Source organism: Stereum hirsutum (assembly GCF_000264905.1).
Source record: "Stereum hirsutum FP-91666 SS1 unplaced genomic scaffold STEHIscaffold_6, whole genome shotgun sequence".
NCBI lineage: Eukaryota > Fungi > Basidiomycota > Agaricomycetes > Russulales > Stereaceae > Stereum > Stereum hirsutum.
In genome coordinates, this window is record NW_006763136.1 from 1,359,245 (window position 1) to 1,370,682 (window position 11,438).

The following is an 11,438-nucleotide window of genomic DNA, read 5'->3' on the forward strand; positions in this document are numbered from 1 at the left end:
CAATGCTCATTCAATGTAATCCCGGAGACTGGGAGCAATGCCAGCCGCGATCCGAGAGCATATCTATACTTACCACCCTGGAGGGCTTGCGGTCCCACAGCGCCGCAGGCAGCCCGTCTGCCGTGAGTCAGCCTCGGCATCGGAAAGGTGTGATGGAAAGCTGGACCATTTGTGCGTTGATGTAAATATCTGTTGTTCACTGCTGGAGAAGATAAGACAGAACAGAACGGCACACAATGATTTCAGACGAAAATAGGGAGATGAGGATATCACGATAGGTTGAGAGCACAATTTGGAACTCGAGTTCAGAGGATGATGTCTCCGATGACGGGACGGTGATCACTAGCTATGATTCCATCGTCCGTGAGTGACGTCTCCACCTTCTGAGCCAATCCAGTCCTACAAAAAAAACCAAGCACCACCAACCAAACACCATTAATATTAGCGTCCAAATGCACTCGTACCCTTATCAAAAACCAGAAACCAAAAAAACACGATACTCACCACCCTCCATTACTCCCTCCAAATACAAAATCAATATGACTATACTCGCTCGCGTCTTCCGGAGCGTTAAAGCCCGTGAACGTCGCGTAATTCCCGGACACGTTGAACCGAGGGACCTGGGTGCGAAGGTCGAGCATCTTGAAGTCCGGGAGGGTCGAGTTGTCGATGGGGAAACGGGCCATGAAGGTGCTGTTGATGGCGACGGGAGGGATGGCACCTGTGATGGTCTCGTAGGCCCCGGTGTCGGTTTGGCCTGCTGTGTCGTTTGCGGGGCTAGTAGATCGCCGATGGGTCGTGGGTGGACATGACGATAGAGTGGGAGGAAGGGTTTGAGAAGGGTGTGGACGGTGAGGTTCGATAGGTATAGGAGCATGGGGATAAGTAAGCGTTGATCTTTCACCGAGGTTGGAAAATGGTAGGTCTGTCGGTGTTTACCTGTTGAAGTCGCCAGTCACGAGGACTGTGCGGTTCTGCGATGCCTCGAACCGGGCTCGCCATAGGATGAGAGACGCTCCGAGAATGCGCTCGTCATCGGACTGATCGTCCAGATGCGTATTGAGGTAGACAAACTCCTTCCCCGTAGCTTTCACTTGCATATGCCTGTACATGGAAATAAAACAAAATACGAAGGAATGAGAATCTAGCACCGCGGTTATAACTTGTTTATCTTGGATAGACTCAGAAGGAAGAAGAATAGTAGCGAGACCGGGCATAGGATACAAGCAGTAAGTCGTACTCACGTCGCGGTACAGATCCGCACGGACCCAGCTCCGGGAAATTTGGATCCTGTTTCATAGTCACACACAGGAAATGTGAGCGCTCAGCGCCGTGAACTCCAAGGGGACAGCTGCGCCAGGAACTTGACTAGCCAGGAGAGCTCTATGTATTCAATCACCTGCATCAAAAGGTTGGTTCCTGGAGAACAGAGTCGTGATGATCATCAGCCCATTGTTTGAGTGTTCGACACTCCGAGTCAATCTCGACTCCGTGTGGGGTCGGAATCAAGCAGGAGGGTGATGGAGGCGTAGTGGGTGGAGAGAGTCGTGATACGTACGAGAGCCAGAAAGAATCGTTGGAAAGGAGCTCGAAGACGGATCTGAGGGAGGTGAGATGTAAGAAGATATGTTTGAGTTGGCCAAACAGATAACAAAGACAAGGGGTCCTGACGTTTTCCAAAAGATGGGACTGAATTCACCAGCGGCCACTCCATCATCACGGCCGACACCCACCTGGAAAATAAATCGAGCGGAACATGAATAGGGCCGGCGTGGCGATGAAACGATAGAAACGGTAGTGCATACCCAGTTCCATTCGTCGCCGAGCAAGGTCGCCATATCATCCACCTGCCTGACCAGCGCTTCCTGAAAACCTGTGTATTTGCATGCGACGTCAATCAGTGTAGTTCAATTTATGCGGTGCATACAACATCATGCATGTCTCAACACAGTATAGGCTAGATATGTCGCCTAACACCACAACCGCCTTCCAGGTACCAACGACAGTACCTCTATCCGATCACGCTCCAATATCACGGACTTCCGAGTGCAGGGCACGCTAAACACGAACCGGAGTTCGGCGAACACGAACATGTAGGGACCGCTATGGACACGTATGGACACCAAGCGAAGGTTGAAACACACCTTGCAATACGACACCTTCGCCAATCAACCTCTGGGCGACCTTGATCCGTCTGGTGCTCCATGGCTGTTCGCCCGTAAGATTGAGGAACGCGGGTTGCACTAAAGGATCGGGAAGTGCACCGAGGGATTCTTGGACGGTAATGTTATCGGGCATGGAATCGAAACGTAAGTTCCATGTCCCCAAGCGGATATTGGTGGGCTGAGTCACATTCTGAGCAGTTACGAGGGTCGCAACCATGGTGTAAAGGAGCAGGGTCGACCACAACCAGGAACAAGGCTTCGCGGGCATCGGTCCTGCAACAGCTGCACAGGTTCTCCTATTGACGTTCGCGAGGGGATAACACTGACAGATCTGCGGTGCTCAGCATCGGAGAGCATGCTTTTATAACAGTGACGACGGCTTCGGGAAGTGTGCCCATGCGCTCCATACGTGCGAAAGATGGGCCAATAATGCATCACAAGACCGCGCCCCGAGGCACGTTGGCGGGATACACGTTCGGTACACCGAATGACAAGAACTGCACATGTAGTGATTCAGATGGACGTACAGTAGTGAAGTTCGGAGCTGCCGCTGGCGCTGATGATTCATCGATCAGAGCCGTCCGACAGCTGTTGGTGCGGAAGGCGCATTGGCATCGTCGCTTATTCCAGAGCGATTCAGGGAGAAAAAAATTCGCAGAGATTTCAGACAGCCTATATCGTGCAGGCGGGTTCAGAGCGTTGAATTCTAGCCTGCGAAAGAAACCCCTGCAATTATGGTAGAGAGGGGTGCGCCTATACGCATGCTGAAACTTGTGCGGGACCAAATTTGCTTTTGAAGTGTGTAAAGGGGTATGCAAGCTACTAGGAGACATTGCATGACCTGAATAGCAAGCTTAGATCATGGAGCAAGAATGGAATGCCAGATATCGAAGCATGGGGGGTAAGCACAAGCGAGGTGAGCCCAAGAAGCGGACAGATGACACCAGGCGCACGACTCCTGGGATAAAAGTGGTTATTCCTGATTGGTATACGGGACCCAAGATACGAGGAAGACACCTGGCTGTCCTGGTTCTCGTCATATCCCTCGCTTGTGCGCAGCGCGACCCGCGTCGGCAGTGGACTGATGACCGGAAATTGAGACCGAGGGACTTACCTCCTTCTGTATGGAGGAAAGTGTGCTGTGCACTACGTCGGAACAGGCCGCACTGAGCTGGAGACAGCCTGTAAGACCATCAGAGGCGAAGAAAAGAAGGAGAAGAGGGAGCTGTGGGAGGAGATGGAAGATGGCCGGAGAGGAGGAAGGGACAAGAGAGGAATGCGGCATTGCGCCTCTGTGCCGGGGGCAAGCGCGTGCCGGGTGACCAGCGTGCCGGATAGGGCAATCGGGGCGAAGACCGAAGGAGAGGGCAGCGCCGGTTCCCCGGAGGCATTGCGGAAATAAAGGCTGGCGGGGTCGTCGTGAGCATATATAAACAGCCAACTTCCCCCTGTTTGATCGCCAACCACCCGCCCTTCCCTCTTCCCGTTCCCAGTGCCACACATATGTATCATCATCCGTATCCCTCCCAGCCGCCCCCGCCATACCAGAACGCGGAGTATTCGCACCACCCCCAACCACCCGTCCAACCACACTCGACAAGAGAGCGCGACGAACGAGACAGCCACCAACACTCTTCTTCGCGCACCATTGGCGATCCACTTAGCTTTGCGGATGGTCAATTCTCGGGCCAACTCATTCGTGCGCAGCTTACAGAGCTCCAGAAAGCCGATTTAGGACGCAAGTGCGTCTGCTTCCCGCTCGGCTCGTGGCCACATTCCTGAACACGATCTTTTCTCAGATACGCACGCAAGGACCGGCGACCTCTCGACCCTCCTCCCGTGGTCCAGCTTCGCTTGTTCAGGGTAGAGAATGCAGGGACAGAGCAGCAGACAGAGACGGAGGTCGAAAATTATGAGTGCGTGACACCAGTCTTCCGTGGCATCTGAACGCGTAACGCTCACCTTACCCTCCTCGGAACTGTGTCTCATCCCATACAGCGAGATCAGCAACATGGGCCTCATATGTCATGTCGACTTATTCCCCGTCCCCGGCGAAACTTCAGCCGAAACGTCTTCCGAAAGTGGCAAGGCCCCAAGACAAGAAAGCACTTCATCTCCACCCTCCGCCTCAATGTCGCCTGCCTCCTACTCTCCACCTGGACCCGGTCAATATCCATACACCTTTCCAGCCCCTCAACCGCCGTATCATGGCCCGCATGGGGCTTCTAGTTCTGCACCGATGGGTATGCAGCTGCCTCCCATGCAAGTTCCTCCTCCACAACCTTACCAGCAGCCCGCTGCCTCTTCGTACGATCCTTCAGAGGAAGAAGTTGTACATTGGCACAACAACTTCGGCGTTGCGGAAGGGTCCAAAGTGACTGAGGCTCTCGCTGGGACGACTTTCGTCCAAGCGTCAAATCTCGATTACAAGGGAAACAAAGTGTTGATGTTCGTTTTCTCAGTTCGTGTCAATTCCATTCTATAATCTCTGCATCCCTTTTCTACGCTCCCCATCGATTGTACTTACGTTTACCAACGTTTGCCGCCACAGGATCTAGCCGTCAAGATGGAGGGCAACTTCATCCTGCGATACCGGTGCTTTGACCTCTTCTCGAAAGTATCGGGTACAGATCCCGAAACACCTGTATGGGCGGAATGCTATGGGGGCCAGTTCCGCGTGTATTCCACAAAGGAATTCCCGGGCTTGCGTGCATCGACTGACCTGACCAAAGTGCGTTCCTCCATTCTAGCGCTCATCCATCACATTTCCCCCTTTCTTGTACGTCACAGTCTCAAACACGCGGACTTAACCTCGTTTGATAGCACTTGTCCTACTTTGGTGTACGGCTGAACCTGCGTGAGACAGAGCGCAAGCGCCGAAAGAAGGTGGACGATCCGCTGATGGCTATGGCGACTGCGAGTAGACAGAAGGGTAAGCGCAGGCAGGAGGAGCCACAAGAGGAGCAGTCGTACGACGATTAACGTGTCGTAGACTTGGCTGGCGCTCTCATCGCCTGTGCTTGTTTCCCTCGTTCAGACTGCAGGCGAGACTGGATCCGCTCTCTTTTCTTTGTCTTTTGTACATTTTGTGCTTTTGATTTTTCCTAGCTTATTCATTTCTCTTCTCTTCTTCTTAATAATCGTTCTCTCATCCATGATATTCGCCTGCTCCGTTGTCTCACTTGAAACTAAACTTGTCGTTCCTCGCGGTCGACTCGACAAAATCCGAGACGCTCATCAGAATCATGATGCAGGATCGTGTTCTCAAGCCCCTTTCTATCCTTCCTGAACGCTATCGATATCGCCAGTCGCCTTCCCTGTGTTTCTTACGTCTCTGCTATCCCACCGTGTGTAATGCTTGTATATGTTTCGAGTCATGCTGTTGTGTTACGGTCTCAGTATATGCTACTACTTACACCATACCCTTTCGTCGCCGAATGCTCCCATGGTTGTACAGTCGGCCGTCTGGGCATCAATTCGCTATGCATCGCAGGCAATCGGACTGAGTGAGCGATGTCTGTTGTTTTATTTTGCTTTGCACGAGTGCGTGTCAGCCGAATGAGGGTAAGAACGTGGTGCGGCGGCCTTGTGGGTCCAAGTTCGACATTGTTGAAGATGCTTGTTTTTTTGCCGGAGATCGAGGCGAGTTCTCGGGAATGCGGGATGCGGCTGCGGGATGGAACGGGATGACGGTCGAGAGAATACCGGCTCTTGCCACTGCTTCCAAGTTGTCTCGCGCCAACATGTCCACGGTGCTAGCTTATTCTCTCCCTCGGCGCACAGTCGGACTGTATGCGAAGATGCCGTTGTCATTGGAGTGGAATCACTACTGCAAGTCATCGTGACTCTTATATGCAAAGGGCGATTTCTCTTCTCGTAAGGCTGGCTTAAGCTTTGGGCTGGCTTCAAGCTCGCAGCGCGTCGAGACGGCCATTGTTCAAGGTCAAACTGACCATCGCATGATATCCTCCGGACAGTACGCAACAGACCGTCCTCAAAGTCATAGACATGCCCCACTCTTACGAGCACATCGGACTCCAACATCTCCAACTCGAGCTCCAGGCATCCGGCGTCGGAGGCGTCGACTCCGAATCTATGAATACATTTACTTCCGTCGCAGCTTGGTCCTGGTCCGGGAACGTAGACAATTTAGCGTGCTGGTGGCGGTCGGCTAACACGCGAACATCCCTCAACGAGACGCGGAGATGCCACGTTGGGTTGCATGGTGCGTTTTTTTGAAGGGTCGCCGTTCGGTGACACTGACACTGACACTGACTTGTATGACTCCTAGAGTTGACCGCGGCGGAGTCTATATACAATCATCGTTTGTTGAGTGATGAATGACATTGCGCCTGAGCTAACTTGGACACTGGCAGCCTGATAAGTACACTGCACGAAACTTGAATGGTGTGGCGAGCATGGGCTTGCATACTTGTGGAATGGTCTGCCGGGTCTTACATGAGTGCTTGGAGTTAGTGTGGCGTTGCGCCATGATGATCGGTGCGTGCTGCTAGTCCGGTGAGCGTTTACTTCAAGTCATCTCCTCCTCACCCAACAACGATCCATCTACTGTGTACTTACAAGAAGGATTTCGCAGCACTTTAATCGTCAACAAGACTCCGGTCATCATTTCATGTCGCTATCCCAATACTGAAAGCCGTGACGAGATGACGGTCAGCTCGGTCATAATTATGCGCCACCCAACCTTGATAGGAATCAGGAGGCGAGCCCGATCTTCTCCCACCCGACTTGCCTGGTTCGACGTACCTAAACCCGGCGCGGCCATCCTTCCCTTCGCCTCGTTCCCGCTCCTCCTTCCCATCAGGTCTCTATCCCTCCCGGTGGCCTCCACGCTCGACAACCTCATGGCCGCACGGCCACACTCAGGCTGGACCCATGTGCCTCGCCGCACGATCCAAGCTCGAACGATTCCCCGGTCTCTCTCCAGCTCGAGTTTCGCCGGTCTGGCGCTTTGGTTGTAGAATGAAGGCGACTCGCTAGGTACGCGGTACATATGCTTAGACTATGTTCCCTTCGCGCATTTGTTATTTGCGGCGGTTTGGCGGTTGGCTCCGGGTCGCGATCGGTGTTCTCTTCGTTTGGAGGGTGGCCACCTTTCCCCGGGCGAGGCTCCATGTTCAAGTTAGACCTGATAGGTGATAGCCGTGGGCACGCCTATTTGGAGGGCGAAACATCGGAGATGGAGGAGACTTCGCGTTCGATAGGGTCGTGCCACACTCTGGGTAGTTTCTGTGGCGGGGCCTGACTAGTGACTCTAGAAGAGAGCCCGCCACTGCAATTCACATTTTTCGACTGAGTGCCACTTTCCAGATCACTGACGTCCTTGTGTTCTATCAGTACGATCCAACTTTTCACCCGTACACCACGAATAGCCAAACTGGTACGGCCGAATATATGATCATAATTTGTACGCCATGGACCAGTGGTTGTCCGGGGGGCAAACGCCAAACACCGACTCATCCCCTTTGAGCGCCAGAAGGATCGACTACTTACTGTCCGATTGCCAGTGTCAAATCCGACTTGCCATTTCTATAGTCCAGTTCATGAGGGCCGAACTCAAAATGTAGGACGACCGGTGGTGACTTTCGACCGATTCAGTGCAGCTGACGATGACGGGAATCGTTTCAGCACTTCTCCCGCTACGCACCGCCTTTTACTCGAGAGAAATATCGGACTCTGACGGCAAGGCATCCCGGTGATTTTTCGTCACCGAACGTACTAGCACGTAAGTGTGAAATAACGTCTATCGCGATCTGACTGACCACTGAGATGACTCTTTGTGGAACGTGCATATAATACAGTAGGCCAATGATCCACAACTCGGATCGACGTCCAGCGACCATCCGACCAGGCAGAGGCAGCGTCTGTTCCACACTTCGCCCGGGCCGCGTCCCCATCTGACACACAATCCCAGCTCCACGGTCCTGAGTCGGAATACTGGTGTCTTCCGAATTCGTCCTTCAAACTCATTTCATTATGCGGTTTCTAGACTTGGCGTGCATAGAGATGGAAGAGAACACTACTTACAGCAACCGCGTTGAAGCAGAGTCGATACCCATAAGTACTCACACTGCAACTCTAATACTAGTACATATAACTGACCGCAACGAACCCCACAGACCCCGACATCATTTCCCCCCGGCTTGCATGAATGCCATACTACTCGAGTTCCACGCACTCGGAAATTACGGACACGCTGCGATTATCGGCGGGTACGCATCCCCGGATACCGATCCCATGCACACTTCGAAAGTTCCAACTTCCGAGCGCCCCCATTTGCTGGGACGTGAACACTGAGCGGATTATGGTACCGTGACTCTGGCACTCTGGCACTCTGGCAGGGCAAGCTCGGGCTTCGAGTCAACGAGGCAGCAGATAGAGCTTCGAGGACTGAGGCTTTCTGCTGCATACTTAAGCGAGACGTGCGAAGGATCAAGATGCGTGGGGAGCTTCGTGATGTCGACTTGAGTACAGTGAGGCTCCACTGGCACTGGCCCTGAGGGCTTGCTTCGGACGAGTAATACTTGGTCATTGTCGATAGAGTCAGTATCGAGAAGCCTGACTATCGATGTCACAGAGCTAGTATCCCTGTACTCGATTCATCGACACCGTCTACACGCTGGAGAAACTGAAAGCTACGTCTCCGAGCCATCTCACCTGAGATCCTCGCACAGTTTCCAGAATTCTATGTACGCAGTCTGTCTCCATTACGTTGAGGTTTCCTGTGCAATCATTCAAAAGAATTCCCTCGGGCCTCCGAACTCATGCCTCATGTTCTTGTCCGCCTACCCATCTGCCGCGAAGCCTGGTGTGATCATGAGCATTTTACTCGCCGGGCAGATCACATCACTGGTAAGTGCGGCATGCCCATGTTTGGGTTTGAGGTTCCTTCGGTCCTGGAGGTTGGATTTGAACTCGGAGGAGTGAATCTTAGTTGGCTTGAGGGCTGTACACTGTACATTTAGGGCGTGTGTGTATACGTGTACGTGTAATACTTATGGGTGTGGGTGTGGGTGTCGATTTTTTGTTGTTGTTGTTTTTGTTCGGGAATTTCTTCGGCGATTTTTTGGCGGCGTTCTTTTACGGCGGGAGTTTTCGGGAGTGTTGCGTCGGAGTTGCCACGACCAGCGCAGTGAGTGAAGTGTGGCGGCGGCGACGCGGACAAGTTGCTTGTTGAAGATTCCCCATTCGAGGACAAGGGTCGGACATCCGTACGAAAAGCGAAAGTTATGATGATGGATACATTGACACACAACAATTTACGATACGTTCAGAATCAGAAGAGTCCACAGTTTACCAAAAGCCCCATGGTAATCCAAAGTAAATATGGGTATCACGGGCAGTCGACGAGTTGCTTTTTGAAGATCCCCCATTCGAGGATAAGGGTACGAAAAGCAGGAGTTATGATGGATATAATGATTTACGATCCGTTCAGCATACCGCGCCGAATGCTACAGCACCATGGGATAAGTAGTCCAACCGCAACATCATCCAAGTAAATATGGGTATCACGGGCAGTCGTCGGGATTGTGAGCGCTCCAGTTGGACATAGATAGATACGCTTTTCAAAGGTTGTGCTGGCAGGATGTTCATCAGGAGTACTGGCGAGACGGGGTATGTAGGGATGGATGTACGCTTGGCGCACCTTTAGGATCGCCATTCCCTCCGACAATTTTCGTTTGATGCTTTATTCCTCCTGCTCCTCTACATATGTAGTACTAGAGGTCTGCGCGTGATATGTCCGTATCGTGTTCCTCGCGAGAGCCCTAGCACCGACATGCCTCTTGATGCCCCACGTCCCAATCAGTCGCAGCTAGCTACTTATGAACACCCCGTAGGCCCTGGTCCCTCATGGGCAGTCGGGCTCTCTGAACCAACAAGGAGTTTTAAATAGGTGCGACGGCGTTCGAAAAGTTTCCGCCCGCCCACGCCGTGTTTCGCCCGCCTGGATACTACATGGCCGTGGATATTCGTGGTAGACGTACCACGTTGAGGCGTTTGTGACCACTGTGGTATAGGAGCCCCAGACTCATTCTCCGGGCACTGATTCATTGCCCCGACCGAGCCGAAGCGATAGCTCGACCCAAGCTCGCCCAACGGTCAATATTGAACAAAGTACGACAAAAGAAACGATTCATTCACGATGAAAGATGATTGAACGTTCTGGGAAAACCTATAGAGGGAAGGGGGGCCAAGAAAAGACAGACACATAGGAGGCAATGAGGAGGATACCTATGCCAGCGAAGGTCAGATCGAAGTCCAAGTCCAAGCTCAGCCAGTGCACGTCGTATAAACGAAAGAAAAATCATTATGATGGATGTGGCCCATGATGCTACTCGTACAGCATTGCGTGTATTCTCCGGGTTCATTTTGGAATGCAGTGCATCACAGCTGTACGGAATGGAGGAGAAGGTTGGCTGCGAGGTGGAGCAGGAGGAAATAACCACTGGTGTTCAACAGAGCCTCGGAGGACAAGAACGGATCCTTCGGGAGTCGGCAGCAACGGAGATGGCGCGAGCGAGGTAATCGCGCGATAAGTACAAGAGTACGACTGCGTCGCGTTGAAAGCTCGAAGCTTTGAAGCCAGAAGGAGCGGATAACATAGTACCCGAGTGCGTAGATAAAACAAAGACCCTAGAGTCGAAACTTCGAGGAGCTAGTCGCATAGGCGATAATTATTGCCAGGCAGGTTATCGCCACGCGGGCCCGATTTCGAGCTTCAAGACTGTTGATAGAGTCGAAAGTGCTCTTGTCTATATCCGCACCTCCGAAACTGCGCGATCGAACGGAAGAGAAAAAAAAAAGGTCAAAGTAAATTGACGGACAGCAAGAGTTCCCGATTGAATGAGATTTGGAGCAGGAGGAGGAAGGGTTGTTGCGCGACCTGGGTGGTGGCTGTAGTTCGAGCGTTCGCCAGGGATGAAGCTCATCCAGCGGCTTCCAAGCCACGGACGACGTGCCACGACACGGAAGCATATTTTGGGAGGAGGTTTGCTTGTTGATCGTCCCATGTGGCCTGAAGAGCGGGCTGTGGCGACCGCAGAGGGACCTGAAAGGCACCTTGGCATATGGGCACCGGGTGGAGACGATGATGAGAGCGACCAGGCATGAGCATGAGAGCGTCTCTGCCCTGGTTGCAGACCGCACACCCCGTTTTCGATGGGAAAGGAAGTGGTCGATTCGGGGGCCAAGACTATTTTTCGGTCGGTCGGGAGAAGGAATGGGCAGGAATGGCGCTCTCTCCGTTTTCGC

General features: G+C 52.7%; 3 protein-coding genes across 3 annotated transcripts; 1 reads left to right on the top strand and 2 right to left on the bottom strand.

The window, feature by feature from the left end:
- Positions 1 to 305: 305 nt before the first annotated feature.
- STEHIDRAFT_56092 (mannose-6-phosphatase) lies at positions 306 to 2,382 on the bottom strand (the record flags this gene model as incomplete). Its single annotated transcript, XM_007303150.1, has 9 exons — positions 306 to 399; positions 505 to 777; positions 940 to 1,104; positions 1,245 to 1,290; positions 1,400 to 1,419; positions 1,559 to 1,600; positions 1,672 to 1,733; positions 1,806 to 1,873; positions 2,145 to 2,382. 9 exons carry the CDS (start codon positions 2,380 to 2,382, stop codon positions 306 to 308), a joined length of 1,008 nt encoding a protein of 335 aa, XP_007303212.1.
- A 1,268-nt stretch (positions 2,383 to 3,650) lies between these two features.
- Positions 3,651 to 5,509, top strand: STEHIDRAFT_78305 (uncharacterized protein). The gene is made up of 5 exons (XM_007303229.1): positions 3,651 to 3,907; positions 3,965 to 4,081; positions 4,164 to 4,626; positions 4,717 to 4,896; positions 4,989 to 5,509. Exons 1-5 carry the CDS (start codon positions 3,669 to 3,671, stop codon positions 5,145 to 5,147), a joined length of 1,158 nt encoding a protein of 385 aa, XP_007303291.1. The 5' UTR covers positions 3,651 to 3,668; the 3' UTR covers positions 5,148 to 5,509.
- A 1,287-nt stretch (positions 5,510 to 6,796) lies between these two features.
- On the bottom strand, positions 6,797 to 8,245 carry STEHIDRAFT_110625 (uncharacterized protein; the record flags this gene model as incomplete). Its single annotated transcript, XM_007303588.1, has 6 exons — positions 6,797 to 6,870; positions 6,933 to 7,188; positions 7,506 to 7,649; positions 7,680 to 7,715; positions 7,949 to 8,144; positions 8,214 to 8,245. 6 exons carry the CDS (start codon positions 8,243 to 8,245, stop codon positions 6,797 to 6,799), a joined length of 738 nt encoding a protein of 245 aa, XP_007303650.1.
- Positions 8,246 to 11,438: the final 3,193 nt, after the last annotated feature.